The sequence below is a fragment of the Coffea arabica genome, chromosome 7e, assembly GCF_036785885.1.
Source record: "Coffea arabica cultivar ET-39 chromosome 7e, Coffea Arabica ET-39 HiFi, whole genome shotgun sequence".
NCBI classification, from domain to species: Eukaryota; Viridiplantae; Streptophyta; class Magnoliopsida; order Gentianales; family Rubiaceae; genus Coffea; species Coffea arabica.
In genome coordinates this window covers 15,398,329-15,420,148 of record NC_092323.1, presented here as the reverse complement: position 1 = coordinate 15,420,148, position 21,820 = coordinate 15,398,329, and the positions used below count along the sequence as shown (strand labels likewise).

At 36.5% G+C, this 21,820-nt stretch overlaps 1 protein-coding gene across 1 annotated transcript; it reads right to left on the bottom strand.

Moving 5' to 3' along the window:
• Positions 1 to 9,172: 9,172 nt before the first annotated feature.
• On the bottom strand, positions 9,173 to 19,017 carry LOC113700597 (trimethyltridecatetraene synthase-like). Its single transcript, XM_072059888.1, has 3 exons — positions 18,791 to 19,017; positions 10,550 to 11,231; positions 9,173 to 9,858 (listed from the first exon to the last, which is right to left on the bottom strand). The coding sequence occupies exons 1-3, from the start codon at positions 19,015 to 19,017 to the stop codon at positions 9,232 to 9,234; spliced, it is 1,536 nt and encodes a 511-aa protein (XP_071915989.1). The 3' UTR covers positions 9,173 to 9,231.
• Positions 19,018 to 21,820: the final 2,803 nt, after the last annotated feature.

The window sequence follows — 21,820 nt, the reverse complement described above, 5'->3', positions numbered from 1 at the left end:
AAGAAGGTGGTTGAGTGTGTTTGGAATGTGGAGGGGGCCTGTATTTATAATGAGCAAAGGCGTGGAAGTCACTCAACAACTATTAGCAAGAACTCACTATGCAAATTATTGTGATCAGTGTGGCACATGGGTTAAAAGCCTTACATTGGTGATAGGTCCTAATTTGATGTTAAATTTATAATTATTCTCCCCCTGATTTTAGATAAATATTATTTTAATCGTCGGATTCTATTTATATTTGATATTTTGTGCTTATTTCAGGAAAAAGAATGAAAAGTGCTTAAAATCAAATTTCAGAGAACTTCTTGATGAGTAGGTGTGCCCACGCCTAACTCCAGCCTTCTTGGCCGGACCCGCGGGCTTGGTAGCAGCAAAAATAGGCAATTAGAAGGTTGGGTTCACGTGAACCGCGAGAAGCGTGGGATTAAAACTCCAAAAGATTTCATTAATTGGGTCAAACGTTTTCTTGGCTCCTGGCGGCGCTATAAAGGAGAAAAAAAGCCAGATTTACGGGAGGGCATTTAGTCATTAGCTTAGCTTTTGCTTTCTAGGGTCAGACGTTAGCTTTCTCGAGGGCGGCGGCTACTAAAGATATAAAAGGGCCAGATTCACGTGTAATTGGGGGCTCAGCTTTAGTTTCCCTTTTCCATCTGAAAACATTAGAAAGCTCCGACTGTTTTATTTTCGCACGGCTGGTTCTCCATTAATGGAGAACTAGCTTCTCAATTCTAGTCAAGGGGACAATTGAAGATTTGATTCAACAATTATTGTGAGATCTAATTTATTTTAATTGCTTCTTTCATTTATTGGTATTCATATGTTTCCTGCTTTTAACCGTTATAGCTTGTGTGGATGATTGATTAGTACGTAATAATTAATTATTCATATAGGCTATTTTACTAATTAGGGGTAATTGAATCCGTAATTGTTCGTTATCCCTATCTCAGTGGCAACTGGCGTAATTGGGTTTATGTCAGGGGAACATATGATCTAATTTAAACAAACCCTCGTAGCGTGTTTGTTAGTTAGGATTGGGCCTTTCTAATTATTAATGCAATCTAGAAATTAAATCCTACGGTCGTACCTAGGGTTGTTTCCGGGTTAGAGAAATAGTTAACGGTCGTACCTTGACTCTCGATAAATTAAGGAACGGTTGGTTGTTTATCGCGTGCATGACAACTATAACCAATCTATTAATAAATGTGGAATTATCTGTGAATCGATGATCAGTGCCTGAACCATTTCTGAAGTGTACCCTTGGCTAGAGTTTTCCCTTAATTATTTCTCTTAATCAATTATTTTCTGCAGTTAATTTATTTAGTTAGCATTTAATCCAAAACCCCCCATACCTTGGACTCTAGCAGAAACGAATTATCCCCAGTCCCTGTGGATTCGACCCTACTCACCGCTATATACAAAATCTGTATTTTTCTCGAGTAGGTACTTATTATTGCACAGGTTCGGCATCCTGTCAATTGGTTTTGTTGTTGTTGTTTCCATGGAAGAATAGTTAGAATAAATAATTTATCTCTCTTCAACTTTTCTTCAATAGTTATAATGGAGATATTATGATGAATTTGCAGAATTACGATTTCCATATTTTATCTATGAATGAGAGATAATCAGTGAATGTCAGAATGTTTAGATGAGTCCTTTTGATTTGATATACTTTTCATTATGTTGCCACAAGATGGCTATGAAATTGGAGAGCAATTCCACCGTCTTCACAAATTGCAGCCAAAAATGTTGTGAAATAAATGCAGGTGAGCAAGGTAAAGTGGTAGCATTACATTGATTATTATTAAAGGGGGCTGAGTATCTCAAGTGCAGCGGCAGAACCAAAACCCCATAATTAAGCCAATAGCATAAGTTTTAAGTTTTAATTATTGATTTACAAAAGAAAATTAGCGGTTATAAGGGGCCATACAAAATTGTTAAGATATAAATTCATTAAATTTAAATATTCAATTAGGTTATCAAACAGGATCTGTGTAACTCTTACAACAAACCAAGCAAGAAAGATGTGGGGCTTGAAGGAAAAATAATTGGCCCCCAAAAATTGCCATACAATAAAACAAATCATTTTTAAAGGTTTTTTAACCAAATAATTAACAATTTGGAAAGGCATAAATCCCTATTAGATTGTTAGTCATAAATATGAAGAAATTGATATTGACGAAAAATAATTACAAATATGAAAAGCCAAGTAAAGCAAACTATTGGAAATATGAAAAATAATTTCACAAAACGCAAGTGATCAAGAAAAAGAAAGAAGGAAAATGAAGAGACGGAAAAAAGAATAAACGAAAATAGTAGTTAAGAATATTAAATATCTGCAATAACGTGGAGTGAAAATCTGTAACATGGTGAGTGTGTGTGTCAATTAAAATAAAAAATCAAGAACTCAGAATTACTTTCAAACCAATTGAGCACTCTCATAATTTTGTTTTTACCAAGACCATATTGAAATCTATTTGACTGAAGTGAATTCATATTAAATTTGATTAATTAAACTCGGTCGAACATCCGATTATCCAAATGCTTTGCAATAAACTGAAATAAATTGGAATGATGATAATGGGCTGTAGAATTGTTGGGAAGAAAGAATAAGTAATACAAGTAAATAAGAACTGCAAAAGTGTGAGTAATGCAAACAAGTATTACCAACGGACTGGTGTATTAATGTAGCGTTAGCATGGTCACTCTGTGGATATGCAAGCAATATAACTAGGCCACCAGTTATTCACCAGTGCATTTGCATGGACATCTTTTATCTTCGAATTTTAATTTTCCAAAAAAATGGATATAAATGAACTAAAATAATAAATTTAATGAATATAAGACACTAAACATAAAACATACTCTGAAAGTTATACAGAATAACAATAATCAATTCATATACTACTGTTTAATGATTGCTTTCCAATGAACCTTAACTCTTGATTCAATAGTGACATGTTAAGAATTATAGTAATATTTCATGGTTTGCAATATTTCCATCCAGAGTAATAATGTTCCGGCCAAAGCAAAATTTTCTCAAATGCTAAAGTTATCTTTAATCAGTCAACTCCATATATTTTTCTTGATTTTTTAATCCATTAAACACTAATTACTCCTCTTCTTCTCTGTCCTCTTGGCTTTAATAATTTCTCGTATATTAATTCTACATGCTCTTATATTTTTTATTTTTAAAATTTTTCTCAAAAGGTTCTTTTTCAAACACAATGTAATTTAAGTCAAATTAAATAGTAGTTTAAAATAAAAATAATTCCAAAAAATAGCATTACTTTCATATTCATGGGATATATAATGTAATGTAACTTAAACTTATTTTCATCTAATTATTAGCGAATACAAATACTTAATAGAAATCATGTCTTACATGATAAATATGAATATTCGATAAAAGATAAAAGTCAAGATTTACATGATAAATATAACATAGAAAAAGATGGTAAAGTTTTAATAGTATTAGTTGCTTACAGGCCTGATAATCAAGCAAAATTCAAAGAAAAATGCATGTTGCATGTCAAAAAAAATTTATGCTGAAGTATTGAGTTACAATGACATCATAATAATAATTATTTTAAACTAAAATTTGTTGGTTTTAAATGAAGTTCTGTTTGTAAAAAATAAATAAATGAATAAATAAAAGTTTTAGGATTGAATAACAAAGCAAGAACGCATAGAACCAAAATGATACAAGAAAAGATTAAGGCAAAAACTATTATTCAATTATGAAATAATAGATCTATTAATGTGTGAGTGAGATAAAGAGAAATGAAAATGATAGAAAGAAGAATGAGAGATCCTAATGGGAAATACTTAATTAGAGAGCGAAAAGAGGAGTAATTAATACACAATGGATCCTACAAAAATCAATGAACATATATAAAGTTGACTGATTAAGGGTGATCTTGGCATTTGAGTAAAATACGCTAAAGATAATTGCTCTAACACTATCGCTTGCCATATTTCATGCTATCTTAGAGAAGTGTAAAGAAAAGATTGTAATAAGTAAAGTTCTTTCAACAGAAAACGAACAAATGGATATTCAAATGATTGTAAAAGATTAGTAATTGATTTTGAACTTTGTATTTAGAAGATGTCTGTTCCTTTCTGGTAAGTTAGATAACGGATGAAATTAATTAGAACTTTACCAATTAATAATTGACTAATTATAAAGAAAAATATATATAGTTTTTTCATTTTTCACAAAATAATGATTAGACATCCTAGATGGAATATAAAAAATGAAAAGAGACAAATAAATATAGAATATGTACATTTAGTTACACTTAAAATTATTTTAAAAGAAGTAATGGTTGTGAAAGTTTTCATTTACTCACATAACAAAAATTTGGTAAATGAAAACTAATTTGGGAGGGAATATTTTATTTAGTTAAAAAAACCTTTAAAAAGATTTGTTTGTTGTATGGCAATTTTTGGAGACCAATTAATTTTGCTTCAGGACCTACAGCTTCCTTAGCCTTCCAGCCACAAATCAAATGAAATTTGACATGTGATTTCCTTCGTCCACATCCTACCAATGGTCCAAGACTAATAAGCCGGAAATGTCAAAACCAAGAAATCTTATACATGACATACTCATTAAAATAAATAGAGTCAGCGACTCCAACTCATCTTAAAATCCATTACTTGCTAATTCTTATCCAATGCAACTCTCAACCACCACTACCAATACTAAATCAAGAAATGCCCCCATGTCCCGAAGAATATAATTCATTATTAATCTAGCACACCTAGAAATACAGACAAAATTCTACCTTTATAGTAAAACCACAATCAATAGGCAGAAATAAAAGAGAGAACCAATGAGTTTTTTAATTGCAAAACTATTTTACTTAACAAACATAATGGTCACTTCTTTATCTTCCAACTCTCAATTTCATTTTTTTGTCCCTATATCATTGCCACCTTTTTAATCTTCCCCTAGTTTAATAATAAAATTCACAGTATGCACATTATTAATTTGGGGACTTCAATTGGCTAACATTTGTAAAGAGTAAAAACATTGAAAAAAAAATGAAAGGGTCTAAAAGTTTTATAGTAAGAAAGAGGCAAGAAGACAAAAAAATACAGATAAATTTTGGAGATGATAAAAAATTGATAGTGGTGTGGTTGGTAACAATGAAGCATGATATTTGGTGAGAGGGAGAAGCCATTATAGGAGGAAAAAAAGAGAAGAGTAAGAAAGAGGGAAAGAGAGAAGGACTGACAGAGGAAGAAATGAACATTAGGAAATGGATGGAGGTTGTTTTTTGAGATGAATAAATAACAAGTAAAATAATAAGAAGTATTTTACGGATTTAAATGTCCCTTTATGAATTAACTACCAAGTGAAGGATATTTTAGTCATTTGATTGGACCAAGGGAGGTCTATATAATTATTGAAACTTCAGGGGAGTTGAGTGAAATTGTCAAAAACCTCAAGGGAGGTTTCTAAATTTATCCCTAGTTTATAAATGATGGCACGTTTAAAATGAAGACAAGTAGTAGTAGAAAATTTAGGGGAAAAAAGGGGATTTCAAAAGTTTGGGCACATAAAAATAAACATAAAATTTTTTGTTGTCTACTATACAAAAAAATTATCATCTAGTTGTTATTGTTGCAAAATACTATATAATTTCAATAAAATTCACATAACTACCATACTGGTTATTAACATTTGTCAACAAAATTTTTGCCTTAATCGTAGTAATTGCCTCCTAATCTTGGGTCCTAAATCCACCACTGATTACGCCATGACAATAGGAAAATATTTGGGTTTTGTTTCTGGTGCACTTTTTATTTTATTTTGTCGTTCGTTTATCTTTTTCATATTACCTTGTACCTATCACATCAGTCGATTTGTTATAAACCAGCCTAATTCTGCCGACACTTGTTTGTCTCTTTCATATTACCTTGTATCTATCGCATCAGTCGCCTTGTTGTTAGCCTGCCTAATTCTGCCGACACCTTGGCTTTTGATCCCCTTAGCTTGGTAGCTTCACTTCTCAGTCTCGAGTTTTAAATAATGAATGCATGTCAGAATTGAGAGAATACCCATCGATTCGACCAAAATGAACCCATTAATGAAAACGTATCGAAATTGAAAATGCATTTTGGAAGTGATGGAAACATTTTCCTTCAATCACTATCATGAAAATATGTCCTACAAGAAAACTCGGAATGGAATAAATTCCTCTCAGTATTGGAACATCTGTTTTGAAGATAACAAGCTGCTTTGCTCAGGCTTCGAGGGAACACCAAATTAAGCCAAAAAATTGATCGTCTTTGGTGATTGAAATAGCTGATCTGATAAACTTTCGATAGATGTTAGTAGCAAAACCTCTAAATTTCGCAACTATATCAGAAAATGATAAAAGTGCGAAACAGTTTTGATATAAACTGGGAATGAAGTAATTTTCTATAAACCATAGAGAACTGGCTAAGATGTTTCGCCTCCATCATCTTTATCATCAGTACAATTTTTATTATATATCATTCCGCTTGCACCTTATACCAACAGTTTGTATTGTTTTGGTTCCTTGCATCAATTCTTGCTCGCTAGTTCTTTGGACTGTTTTGGTGCTCAAGCAGAAAATACTTGCAGGAAAGAAGCCAGTTAAGCCAAGAAAAATAAATAAAAATTATAAAACAAAATAAAATGAAATTGAGTTCCCTTAAGTGGTTGATCTGGGGCCTCTTCAATTGAAGTCTCTTCTAGTTATATCCAGTTGTGTAATTCTTACAACGTTAGGTATAAAATAGTACAATCTTAGTGTAATTCGTATGTTGTTAAGTAATCATGTCTATCTGTTGTTTCTATTACATGTTTTTCATGTCTTTACCGCCATTTGTACAGCTTTGTGTGAATGAATGAAATTATCTTCTTTATAAAAACAATGAAAGAAGGTATGAAGGAGGAATTAAATTGATCTAATTAACAACATATCTTTGTCAATAGATGCCTCCTCAGTTATTCTCAAAAAAGTCCATACTCTAACTATCATTATTTTAACATGATACTTCCATTTCTGTTTTGTAATTTGAACAACAGTTAGAAAACTTTTATGCTCATTTATGACCTGATTTGGACAGAATGTTGAAGAAAATCTACAAATTTTTTCAAAATACAAATTATATACTTAGATGAGCACTAAACAAAATTTTAATAACATATATATCCAAAATCATTCCATTATTTTCTTAAACTCTCAAATAACATCAAAATCACTACCATTATTTTCTCTTCTTTTTTTTCTTTCATAATGTTTTCTCATTTTTCTTTTCTATCTTATGCTCCCAAACTAGCTATTAGTGTTCAAGTACAGTGATTGTATAGTCTGATCGAGCCATTGCTCGCAACTGTACAGCTTTTGTGATCAATAGGAACCGCTTATTGTTTTGAAAAAAAGAAGAAGATAAAATTGGTAAAACACAAATGTGAGGCGCAAACAAAACTTTGTATTGAAAAAATGTTAATTATTTTACCAAACTTTAAGGAGGCAACTTTAGTTAACCATTCAAGACAATTATTATTCGATTTAGCGTGGAAGCTCCCATATCCTGGCATGAATATTATTCAACTTTTCGTTTTATTTTTCTATACCGTCACCTCATTTCCGACCAACTTATATAACAAGCCCCCGCAATCAAGCTCAAGTGCAAGAATTCTCAACAAACTATTGCTTAGGAGTGCTTCCCTGTGGAATTTCGTCCTTTGAAGTTGTGTATATTTTTGTGCATGTGATGCTAAGCACATTTTTGTTTCTCCTTTCTTTGCTCTTTAATCTTTCCACATTGACCACAATAAAGCTCCACAATCAGCAGTATTGCTTCTAAACACTGGAAAAACAACAAATTTTTTATCTTCAGTAGTTATCACTGTTTGAGAAAATAAATATTAGGACAAGTGGAGTCACATGGCTTGAAAAACAGTCCCTTTCCATCTTTGGTATAATTAAATTGCAATGCAATTAACCTACGAAATTATTAAATTCAATAACTTTCAACCACATGTTACGCTAAGAGATTTATTTCACATGATTCACATGGTATGAACCCAATAAGAATTCAATTTGAAAACACACGCAGCGCAATATATGTCCATGTACCTAAACTAATGAACAAAACAAATTGGATAAATTCCTGTAGTTTCATCTATTGTCATAGAACCCCTCAATGTTTTAAAATAATCACTTCACCCCCTATGGTTTCATATAAATTAGAAATTTGACAAAAAATAGTTTATATGACGCCATTTGTTGAAATAACAGTATTACCCTTATTTAAATGCTAAATCAAACAACAATTTGCCATCTTGTACAACATCATACGGGGATTATATGGATAAATGCAAAGACCACCAAGATAAAGTGGACATTTATGCAATATGAGGGATTAAATTGAAATTATGATTTAATTACACCCACTTTTAGAGCACGTGTGGTCTAATCACTATAATTGATTATTCATTTCATCTATTTTTTACTTTACATAAAATCATGGGGGTTATACGGCTATTTTGAAACCTTAGAGGCATCATTTGGCATTATACAAAACTATAGGGGATTATATGTAATTTGCCCAAATAAATTTAATAAGCATATCTAATAAGATTCTTTGAAGTCTCAAAATTAAGCATAATTAAACATTTTATCTGGAAATGTCTCCTAAGAATATTATCCGTGAATGACGTAATTAGGCAGAGAACAGGGAAAGAGGATCATAAGTATAGATGCCGTGAGGACCAAACAGAAACGCTTGAGCATATGCCCTTTTTCTCTGACATTGCACAAGTATGGAAAGTAGCACCAATCCAGTGGGATGGCTTAGAGGTGCACAGGAAGTAGGAACAACTTCTGGCCTTGGCGAGGGGAATTGATGGAAGATGCTAAGAGGAAAGATGGCAAAGAGCACATTGCTTTGACCGTAAACCTGCTATTGCAGATTTAAATTAGCGTCAGAATGTTATAGATTGTATTTGGAACATCAGGGGTGTGCATATTCACAGTTTCACACAATTGCGCACAAATTTGGACTTCAATAGCTATAAAAATCTCAGTGATTTCGCATATGCCATGCACCTACTGCAAGGGTTTGTAGCGTTGTGGCAATTGGCAAACACATATAAGTGCAGCTACAAATTCTAAACTTGCAGGGCTGATTTATTTGAACACAAGTTGATAATGATGATACTGGGAGATCAAACATACACGTAGTGAATCATAGTGAATAAAGATTACGAGGAAGCCGAGGCTCAACAATGGCAACAAGTGGGATCTTTCTTGGTGTAGTAATGCCGAATCTTTCTTCCATGTCCAGGTCCTCAGGTTTCATGTCATTTGGTAACTTCCATCTGTATCCATGTAAAAGATTGGCCAAACTAGATTGGACAACCTTGAGGCCTAAACTGTACGCTGGGCACATTCTTCTTCCAGCACCAAATGGCAGGAACTTACAGTCTTGCCCTTTGAAGTCAATGTCCTTTCCCATGAATCTGTCGGGCCAAAATTCCTCTGGCTTCTCCCACAATTCGGGGTCCCTCCCAATTGACCAAACATTGACGGCGACTCGGGTTCCCTTTTGAATATCGTACCCTGCAACTTTGCAATCTTCGCGAGCACATCTTGGCGCTAGCAATGCGACGGGGTGCATACGCATTGTTTCTTTAACAATAGCCTCTATGTAAGGAAGATTTGGCATGTCCTTCTCTTTCACCCATCGATTCTGACCAATAACACAGTCGAGTTCTTCGGCTGCCTTGTCGAATATTTCTGGATTTTTCAGTAGCTCCGAAATGGCCCATTCTATTGTAATCGCCGAGGTTTCGGTTCCAGCAACAAGTAGGTCCTAGAGTTCAATCATTACGCAAAGTGCAGCAAGAAACTTAGTCCAGTTATTTAAGTTCTTAAACTTATTATTTCTCAATGTTGTGGATGTGATATCTGGATGACAACGTAATAAAAAAAATAAAAATTAGTTAAAAACCGTGCTTAGAGAATAACCTAAAAAAAATTGCAAAAAAAGTGGCTATTTCTTGCAGAAGCATGGCACCAAAAAAATTGCTTACAATAGGCTTGGAATTTCTTAAGAATTATTATTTGTGCTTCCCTCTGGAATGTGAAATAAATCTCACTATCATGGATATTATAATAATTTGGCAAAAACTAAACAAATGAATAGAACCAACTTATCAGCAAAACTCAAGTTCTAATCAACTTCTTGACTTGCAAACTGACTTTACCCACAAACTTTTTAAGTTGCAAATTGAATGTACATGGTCAACAATGTCTTACTTGTTTGAGTACCTTTATCAAAAGCAACTTCTTTTAGAAGGATTAAAAAGAATTTTCTTGTTAATTCTGCCTCCACTGAAAAATTTTCCTCAAACTCCAAAGATCCTGACTACTTTCAAGTTTTCAGTAGCAAAGAAAATTTTGGGGAGTATTCAAGTTCAAAAGATCACTGACTATTTTTTGTCAAGTTTTCAGTCGTTTAAAAGTTGACAGCATGCGTTATGCAGTTTGTAAGTAACATATACCAGAGTCAATGCCTTGACTCCACGCCTCTCTAGCTTCACCTCCAAAGTGGGATCATCTGCAAGGCCCAGAAGGACGTCCACCAAGTCCTTGCTGACGCAATTAGTTTCGTCCTTCCTTTGGGCATTATGCTCATCGAGAACATGCTCCAGAAACCTATCAAATTTCTTGCTCAAGATTTTCATCCTCTTGATATACCCTTGCAAATCCAAGAAATCGATCCAAGGTATGAAATCACCAATGTTAAACACACCAGTCAGCAAAAAAAGCTCGTCCATCATTTGCCTGAACTCTTCGGGCGTGACAATTGAGTTCTCAGACTCATCAATGTATGTTTTCCCCAGGACCATCCTGCTAATCACGTTCAAACTCCCTGTTGAAAGATAATCTTTCAAAACGACAGGCTTGCCCGATGATTTGAATAGCTGCAGCAGAAGTGAATTCATTTCTTCCACCCGAATATGTTCGTATGATTCGAGTCTTTTTGCACTGAATAATTCCGTAAGGAAAATCTTACGTGCCTGGCAGCAGTATGGTCCGTAAGGGGACCAAAGCAGGTCGGAGTAATTATAAGTGGTATATTTTCCGGCAGCAGTTTTAGGCCTCCCTGCAAATGTGAGGTCCATGGTTTTGAGGAAAACTTTGGCCATCTCCACAGAGGAGCCAACGACAACCGGGAATGATAGGTTGCAATTTGATAGTTAATTTTATTATTAATTTTTCCTATTACTTAACCCAATGTGAATTAATTATTAGATTCTACTCACTTTTCGTAATTTACATTTATTTCAGGGAGTAGAACAAAAATGTCACAATAAAGGCCAATTTGACAGTTATCGAGAAAGAGTTCACATAGCAGGCAATCGAGGGCATTTCTGGAATAAGGAGATACAAGTCTTTTTTGGTAATTCGCAGATGGCAGCATTAAAAGGAGGAACGCAGGGCTGAAGTGGAGAGCTTCTTATTCCTCCGGAGTCCTCTCCGCAAGGGAGGGCGCCGCACAAAGCCGCCGCACAGAGGGAGCTGGCTTCCTTCTTAGTTTCTTCCATTTTTATAGTTTAGCTTTTCCTTTGACCGTTGGGTCTCCTTCGTCTTGTAGTGGAGAGCTTTTGACTTTTCTTGGAATATTTTGTGGCTACCTCTACGTGAGTCAGGAGCACTGAAGACTAAATCATCCATTGTTACTTTACTTTGCTTTATTCCTTCGGGTGAATTGCATTGCCCAATTTTCTAATCAATGGCCGCAGCTCCTACTTCAATTTCCTGTGGGTTTAGTTCATCAACTATGAACTAATTTTCCAAATCTAGTCAAGGAGCAACGAAGGCTCTGGTTCGCCTAAAAATTGTGAGATCGATTTAATTTAATTTCTCCCTTTTATTTATTGGTATTCGTGTATTCTCTAATTACTATGCTTATGATTATTTAATTCGTTGATTGTCTTGGATCCGGATAATTAATTGATTGGGTAATCTATTGTCAATTGGGGCGTTAAATCCGTAATTGTTTAATTACCTCAAAATAGTGACAACTGACACGATTAGATTCGTGTCAGGGGGATACGCAGGCTAATCTAAAATAACCCTGGTAGTGTGTTATTTGGTTAGAATAGGGCTCCTCTAATACGTAAGGCAATTGGGGAATTAAATTCTACGGGCGTACCTAAGATTATTTCTCAATTAGAGCAGTAATTAACGGGCGTACCTTAATCATCGACACAGTAAGGAGGGGTTGACTGTCATCGCTTGTTTGGCAGTTATAACCTATTTATTAGTAAATAATTGGAATTGCCTTTGCTTATCGATGATCAATTAGGTGAACCATTGCTGAAGTTATTCCTTGGCTAGATCCTTAATTATCATTCATTTGATTTTGGTAATTTGTTATTTAATTTTTAGTAGCTTCTTAGATTTTATTTGCATTTATTTGATTGTCACTTTCTGCATAAAAACACCCCCCTTGTCACTGTGAACTTGAAAAGAAACAATTACTCCCAATGCCTGTGGATTCGATCCTGCTCACCGCTATCTACAGAAATCACTTTTAGTTTGAGCAGGTATTTATTATTGCACAGGCTTCGACAACCTGTCAATTTTTGGCGCCGTTGCCGGGGACTGGTGTCAGATTAATTTGTTTCTTTTTGAGTTCACCTTGTTTTCATTTTTAATTCATTTTTTTTTTCTCTTATTTTTTTTATGGCTTCTAACACTTCGTATTTTGGTGAAATACTGGATTTTCTTTCCGGAAAATGCGATGTGACTAGTTTTATTGCTGAGTCTGCATATGCAGAGGCAGTAAACTCTATTAGAAAAAGAATGGCTGCTGCAACCTGTAAAATTTGTTATGCCAGGGATCATTCAACAGGTATGTGCCCCGAATATCAAGATAATCAGAGTGTCCCATTCAATAATTACGGAGATTTTTCACCCTGGTCTCAAACGTGGTATGACCCTAATCCATACGGGTATGATCAAGGATGGTGGGAAAACTCCAATTATAATTATTCAACGGGGCCAATGAATTTTCAGCAGTATGAGTCTCAAGAATCGTCATCTATGTCAGGTATGTATCCTGAAGAAATAGTTGAACCAATAGCTACTAACACATACCAATTCCAACAGGAGACACAAATGGAGGATGAGATGATGAAGGATGCAATGAATTATCTGGCAGATCAACTATGTCTATTGACATCCAGAGTGAATCGATTGGCTTCTCAAAGGGAAGAATTGCCCTCGGAAACCATTGTTGATCTAGAAGAAGATGAGAGTGCAATTGTCCGGCCAAATGACATGGAACTGCAAGAGTTTCAAGAAAACGGATTTAAAGATGCAGTTGAAAAGGAAGCTGAAGTGCAAGAAATGAGACTCCAGGATCAACTCATTCAAGTGAACGATTCCAGTGAACAATCTCCAAATGCGGTGACATCTTCTCCACTCCTTAATCAATATTTTCCTGACTCCTATTCTTCAACTCCTGTTACTGAAATTGATTTTATTATACCAGAAAATTTAAAATTTCATGACAGGAATAAGTTAAGAGTGGAGATGGCAAAATATCTTGAACCAATGAATGCGTGTGATGGAGGAGTGAGTGGAGAATGCAGATCATTGTTGACTTGTTTAGCGCCATTTACTAGTCCATGGAAGCCCGTAACTCGTGTGCTCAAAGATTACTCCATCTATGAGGGTTACCAGGATCATATTGAAGATGAAGCATTGAAACGAGCCACAAGATTTTATCCCCCGTGAACAAGCATAGCATGTCTAGCCAAAGACATTAAAGAAAGGCGCTCATTGGGAGGCAACCCAATTGTTTCTTTTAATTGCTTGATTGGTTTCGTGTCTTAGTTTAAATCTATTTTCTTTGAATTTGACTGATTTTGGGTGTTAATTTTCGTTTTTGCTGACTTGTAGGTGACCTTCAGTCATGACGCGCCCGCGTGATGACGAGCAGGAAGCTCAGGATCAGAAACTTCTGGGAGCTCTCTTGCTCTCATGACGTGCCCGCGTGGTGACGTGCAGGAAGCTCACGATCAGAAACTTCTGGGAGCTCTCTTGTTCTCTTGACGTGCCCGCGTCACGTTCGCGGGAAAGGTAAGGATTAAAAAAAAAAAAAAATTTAAACATTGCTTATCACCGTAGCTTTAGTTTTCAAATTTAAAAAAAAAAAAAAAAAAGAAGAAGAAAAAAAAAAAATTTTGAAAAAGGAAAATTATTTCCGTGGCTCAAAGAGCCTCATAATTGGAAGAAAAAAAAGAAAAGAAACATTTTTGAAAAAAAAAAACAACAAACAGCAATTTCTCTCTTTTTCTTTTTCTTCTTTTCTTTCTTCTTTCTTTCTTTTTTTCTTCTTTCTTTCTCTTTTCTTTCTTTCTTCTCCACCTCGGCTCCAGCTCCACCGAATCTCTGGTCTGCTGCCGCCCACAGCTACCGCCACCAGCTCTACCTCCTTTCTTTCATCTTCGCACCATCTCGCGACCACCTCCACCACTCCGCGGCTCCTACCAGCAGCCCCATCGCGGCGCGGCACCACCATCTGCTCACGAAGCCCAAGCCCAAGCTCGCCGCGACTGCCGCAGCCTGCCGTCGCACGCACCGCCCACGCTGCCAGCTCTTTTCTTCCTCGACCAGACCGCGCGACGCCGTTCCGCCTTGCCCGAGACCCAAAGCTCTCGCGCGGGCCCGATGCCTCTCTGGTCCACCGCCGCCGTCTAGCGGACATCCACCAGCCCGCATCGCCGCCCGCCAGACAGCGCCGTCCACACAGCCGCCTTCCACTCCCGCAAGCGCGGGCAGCTCGCTTCGCCTCTACTGTCTGCTACTGGCCGCACGCCCGCGACCCCAGCCAGCCGCGGCCCATCCTCTGTGCCGCCGCCGCTGCCTCCCAAAGCCACGGACGCACGCCAGCCGCTGCCCGTCGATCTATCCAGCAGCCCCTTGCGAGCGACTCAGCTTCTCAGCCGCCGCTGCTGCTCTGCACACGGAGGCCGCAGCCCTTTTCCCCTGTCTGCTGCTTTCTCCCCCTGCTCTCTCACTCTGTCCGCCAGCAGCCACAGCCACTCGCCACCACGGCCACGCGCTATCCCTCTTCCATAACAGGTGGAGGTATTCACCCCTAGAACACTTATACCCAATTGTTTCCAGCACTATTTCTTGGACTTAATTGCTTGGCTGGATTGGAAAACTCCGTGGCTGCATTATCTGCTTAAATTGATTGGCATTATTTGGAGGAGTTCCCTGCTATTGGGATTGTTGTTAATTACCCATTTGAGCACCACAGGGTTTATTGGGTTGAGTGCGACATTCTTAGTTGATTGCTTTGCTTTCAAGTACTCTGTCGGTCGATGTCAATTGCTCGTTTCCTTGAGCTCTTTGTTGGGACTTTGAGTTAATCAGTCCTACTGTTATTTGTTGAATTGGGAGCCTGTGCTGCTTACCTAGCTTGTTGGGGGTGATAGAATTTCGTTTAATTGTTGGGGGCATCTTAGTGATTGGTTAATATTGCACTTCTGGAGACCATTGTCTGTGACTTCGGTGGCCGGGGTTCCCACCTGGTGGCTTAGTACATACTTGGGGCTATTGCTCTACCATTGCTTTGATCTGCTATAACATTTGTTAAAATTTCTGGGGGCATTTGTTGAGTCTTTAGGTGCTATTATTGGAATATTTTATCTGGAACTTGTTAACTCTAGTTGGTTGGATATTTGATCAATTGCCAAGACCGTGTGACTGTGTTGCTATTGCTAATTTTCTACACTTCTATTGCTGAATTTAGCATATTATTGGGGCAGTTGTTATGGTTTGACTGGTGGAGGCATTTGTTGAAATTTTAGAATGCATTTGTTGAGAGTGTGGATGGCCCAAGTTTGCTTGTTGACTAACTGAATTGGGTAGTCCCTGTGCTTATTGACGTGACTTTGCTAGTTTCCAGTTATTGATAATAGTTTCTGGTTGTTGATTTTGGAGTGCAACTGTTGCTTTGTTGACCATATTTGGGCTTGGGTGCCCGTGTTTGCTTTTGCATTTGACTATTGAGTTGGGGAACGCCAGTGACTATGGATTTGCATTTGTTGGTTGCTATCATTGTTGGATATTCTGTCTTTTGTTGTTTGGGGTGATAATTGGCGTCAATGGTGAATGACGCCACTTACAAGCACAGGTTCACAACGTAGATGAGCAAATGACGAACATCACCCGCCAAGTGGCAAGGATGTCTCAGAACTCGGTTTCCCTCCACTGTTTCCTCCTATCCCTTAGCTGTTCAACAGGGAAGTTTCGTTGTCCTCTTCACTTTCATTACTTTATTACCTCCATTGAGGACAATGTAGGATTTAGGTGTGGGGGGGGAGCAGTTATGGTGCTAGTGTCTTTCGTTCATTTTCTTTTTCTTTTTTTTTTTCTTTTTTTTTTTTTTTTAGTGATTGGCTCGTAAGTGCATGCCAAGGTTTGATGTTGGATTATTGCCTCTATTTCTGCTTTTGCCAAGTTTTAATAATAAAAGGGTATCAAGTTAATGTGGTTGAATTCAAAAACATCTCTTTGGTGAATATCGATGATTGTTTTACTCTTATAATTTTTGGTTAACTTTCCTAGGCATAGGGAATGATTATTGGCATTTTCATGTGAATTGGTCCGGTTATTAACTTTAGTTCTCCATGTTTGAAATGAGGCTAGCTGATGCAAGTTTTCTTTTGGTTCTTTTGTTATATTAAGTTTTTGTGATTTTTAGCTATGAATAAATTGGACTGTACTCCGCTATTAGTTACTACTGAGTAACCGGGGATCTGCACCTAAAAGTGTTGATTCTCGCGTCAAAAAGTAGTAATTTCTATGAGTACGTGGTCACGTGGCGATAGAAGCTGAGTAACCGGGCTCCTTCATCTGGCCAATGTTGGAGTTCGCGTCAAAAGGCTCAAATGGCTAGCGACTAAGTCTTTTGTTACTATTGAAAAACAAAAAAAGAATCGCAAAAAAAAAAAAAAAAAAAGTAGAAAAAACAAGTGAAGGTTGTGTTAGTGTGTAATAAAAGTCAGCTTGCCGAATTATGGATTTAATGTTGAAGATTTTGGTTAATAGTTGGACCATTTACTGATAAATGTTATGCGTCATTCCTTTTTCTTAGATTAGTTAACCTAAAATTAGAGGAGTTTGTGGTTTAGAAGCTAACCGGAGTGATGTTTCTTGGACTTGACCATTGATTCTTGATTATTATTTTTCTTGGTACCTTGGCAATTTGTTGGATAGAGCAATGACCATTATCAAATATTGGTGCTTGTTTACTTTTCTTATGCTTGAGGACAAGCATGGTTTAGGTGTGGGGGAAATTGATAGGTTGCAATTTGATAGTTAATTTTATTATTAATTTTTCCTATTACTTAACCCAATGTGAATTAATTATTAGATTCTACTCACTTTTCGTAATTTACATTTATTTCAGGGAGTAGAACAAAAATGTCACAATAAAGGCCAATTTGACAGTTATCGAGAAAGAGTTCACATAGCAGGCAATCGAGGGCATTTCTGGAATAAGGAGATACAAGTCTTTTTTGGTAATTCGCAGATGGCAGCATTAAAAGGAGGAACGCAGGGCTGAAGTGGAGAGCTTCTTATTCCTCCGGAGTCCTCTCCGCAAGGGAGGGCGCCGCACAAAGCCGCCGCACAGAGGGAGCTGGCTTCCTTCTTAGTTTCTTCCATTTTTATAGTTTAGCTTTTCCTTTGACCATTGGGTCTCCTTCGTCTTGTAGTGGAGAGCTTTTGACTTTTCTTGGAATATTTTGTGGCTACCTCTACGTGAGTCAGGAGCACTGAAGACTAAATCATCCATTGTTACTTTACTTTGCTTTATTCCTTCGGGTGAATTGCATTGCCCAATTTTCTAATCAATGGCCGCAGCTCCTACTTCAATTTCCTGTGGGTTTAGTTCATCAACTATGAACTAATTTTCCAAATCTAGTCAAGGAGCAACGAAGGCTCTGGTTCGCCTAAAAATTGTGAGATCGATTTAATTTAATTTCTCCCTTTTATTTATTGGTATTCGTGTATTCTCTAATTACTATGCTTATGGTTATTTAATTCGTTGATTGTCTTGGATCCGGATAATTAATTGATTGGGTAATCTATTGTCAATTGGGGCGTTAAATCCGTAATTGTTTAATTACCTCAAAATAGTGACAACTGACACGATTAGATTCGTGTCAGGGGGATACGCAGGCTAATCTAAAATAACCCTGGTAGTGTGTTATTTGGTTAGAATAGGGCTCCTCTAATACGTAAGGCAATTGGGGAATTAAATTCTACGGGCGTACCTAAGATTATTTCTCAATTAGAGCAGTGATTAACGGGCGTACCTTAATCATCGACACAGTAAGGAGGGGTTGACTGTCATCGCTTGTTTGGCAGTTATAACCTATTTATTAGTAAATAATTGGAATTGCCTTTGCTTATCGATGATCAATTAGGTGAACCATTGCTGAAGTTATTCCTTGGCTAGATCCTTAATTATCATTCATTTGATTGTGATAATTTGTTATTTAATTTTTAGTAGCTTCTTAGATTTTATTTGCATTTATTTGATTGTCACTTTCTGCATAAAAACACCCCCCTTGTCACTGTGAACTTGAAAAGAAACAATTACTCCCAGTCCCTGTGGATTCGATCCTGCTCACCGCTATCTACAGAAATCACTTTTAGTTTGAGCAGGTATTTATTATTGCACAGGCTTCGACAACCTGTCAGGGAAGGAGCCGAACTGAAGGTGCATTAGGGGGCCATATGTTAGGGAGAGTTGATGGAGTGAGCGATGAGGAAGGGTGCCAATGAGGTTTAAGTTTCCGATTATTGGCCATTGCCTTGGACCTGGTGGGAGGTTGAGTTTTTTCTGATGGAAATGCTTCGAGAGTTGGGTGATAATAACCACCGTTGCAACCCACACGAGTGCACAAGTAGCCCAGTTGGGAGAAAAGCTTTCCATTTTGTGGGAGCAGTGGGGGTGGTGGAGGTGGCAGAAGATGGCAGAATGTGGAGGTTGAGTGTGTTTGGAATGTGGAGGGGGCCGGTATTTATAATGAGCAAAGGCGTGGAAGTCACTCAATAACTACTAGCAAGAACTCACTATGCAAATTATTGTGATCATTGGCGGAACCAAAACCCCATAATCAAGGGAGTGATAATCACTAAAGCCAATTGCATAAGTTTTAAGTTTTGATTATTGGTTTACAAAAGAAAATTAGTGCAATACGAAAACTTGTAAGCCACTCATTTAAGTGTTAGATTCCAGCTGCAATGCAATGTAATTGTAATTCAAATTACAAAAAGAAATGCTAGTAATTGTTCAAGAAGTAGTATTATGTTAAAAAAATGATATATAGTTAGAGTATGGAAGTTTTTGAGAATATCTGAGGAGGCATCTAGTGATAAAGACATATTATCAATTAGATCAATTTAATTTCGCCTTCATATTTTCTTTCATTTATTTTAACGAGGAAGGGAATTTTATTTAATCACAGAAAAGTTGTACAAATAGCAGCAAATACATGAAGGTGGTTGAGTATTTTTGGAATGTGGAGGAGGCCGGTATTTATAATGAGCGTTTTGTTTTGTTATATAGCTGTTCAAATATGATAGCTGTTTTAAGGGACAATGCTAAACTGAAAAATTACGAAAGTTTGTAAGCCTCTGATTATTGATCTCTAACATGATAGCTTAAGTGATTGAGCAAAAAAACTATGCTACCGGATCGGTCTATAGCGGGAAGATCCAACCATACGAAGTGGATACATGTCAAAAGAAGGAATTCACACAGAAAATGACATCAAAACTCATTTGATTTGTGGCTGGAAGGGCTCCATTTGCATTGCTATTTTTAGGAGCTTTATAAAAAAATGTAACATAACGATTTGATGTATACGAGATAAGAAAGATAATTAAAAAATATATATTTACGAAAAATGTAAAAATCTTTTTTGCAAAAAAGCACAATTTAAACAAGGCCGCTGTGTAACCCTCACAACACGCTTAGCAAGGAAGTTGTGGGCCTGAAGCAAAATTAATTGGTCCCCAAAAATTGCCATGCAATAAAACAAATCTTTTTAAAGTTTTTTGAACCAAATAATTGTCAAATTGGAAAGGCATAAATCCCTGTTAGATGTTAGTCATATATATTATGAAATTGATATTAATGAAAAATAATTACAAATATGAAAAAGCAAGTAAAGCAAACTATTGGAAATATGAAAAATAATTTCACAAAATGCAAGTGATCAAGAAAAAGAAAGAAGGAAAGTGAAGAGATGATGGAAAAAAGAATAAAAGAAAGTAGTAATTAAGAATATTAAATATCCACAATAACGTGAAGTGAACATGTGTAACATATTGTACGTGTGTGTGTATTATACCAGTTAAAATAAAAAATCAAGAACTCAGAGTTACTTTCAAACTAATTAAGCACTCTCATAATTTTGTTTTTACCAAGACCATAACGAAATCTATTTGACTGAACTAAATTCATATTAAATTTAATTAATTAAATTTGTTCGAACATCCGATTAACCAAATGCTTTGCAATTTCACCCCTAGCTATGAAATTGAATTTAATTGTGACATAACGGAGATTAATTGCTAAACTCTTGATCATGATGCGAAGAGCATCCTATTGTACGGTACAAGTTTTATGATTTTGATATCATTGATTGTTTAGTGAAGTAGATTTTGAAAATCTATGAAGAAGTCTCGGGACAGATGATCAACCTTGATAAATCTTCTGTCTTCTTTAGCAAAAACATGATGGAGGAGAAGAAGGTAGAAATTCTGAGGATATTGGGGGGAATGCAGCAGGTGAAACAGAGTAAGTATCTGGGTCTACCAATGGTTATAGGTCGATCCAAGAGACAGGTATTTAGCTACATCAAGGAGAGGGTAATAAGCAGACTTAAAGGATGGAAAGAAAAATTGCTAAGCCAAGCTGGTAAGGAAGTGATGTTGAAATCAGTAATTTTAGTTATGCCTGCATATGCTATGAATTGCTGTAGACTGCCTAAGAGTTTGTGTAAAGAAATAAGTAAGGAAATGGCTCGGTTCTGGTGGGGGGATGGTGAAGACAAGAAGAAAATTCATTGGGTGGAGTGGAAGAAGCTGGCTGACATTAAAGGAAAAGGAGGCTTAGGCTTTAGAGATTTGCAGGACTTCAATAGTGCTATGTTAGCTAAGATGTTGTGGAGAATCCTGACTAATCCAAATCTGTTGATGAGCAAGGTACTGAGAGGAAAATATTTCAAAGGTGAGTCCATTTGGAGAGTAAGAATAAGGGCAGGGGATTCATGGTTTTGGAAGAGTATCATGAGTGCAAGAGAGGTATTGGAGAGTGGTGTTAGGAAGAGGGTAGGGGATGGAAAAACAATCAACATATGGACTGATAGATGGATACCAGGTAGAGGATCAGGCATGGTGAGAACCAGCAAGCCAGTGGATTGTACAGTTCGAAGGGTACACGAACTGATTCAAAATGGTAAATGGAATAGAAAGCTGTTAGGATCTATCTTCAGTGATGAAAAGTGCAGGAAGATTGAAGATATTCCTATAAGTGTATGTGCGGGGAAGGATAAACTGGTGTGGCCACTTACCAAATCTGGTCAGTACTCTGTGAAGACTGGGTATATGTTGGCAAGAGACATGAGGGAGGAGAGCCAGGTAAAGCAGAGGCAAGAAGCTAGCAATAGCAGAAATGCCCCTAACTCCAAGGCGTGGAAGTTATTATGGAATCTAAACATGAAGTGTAA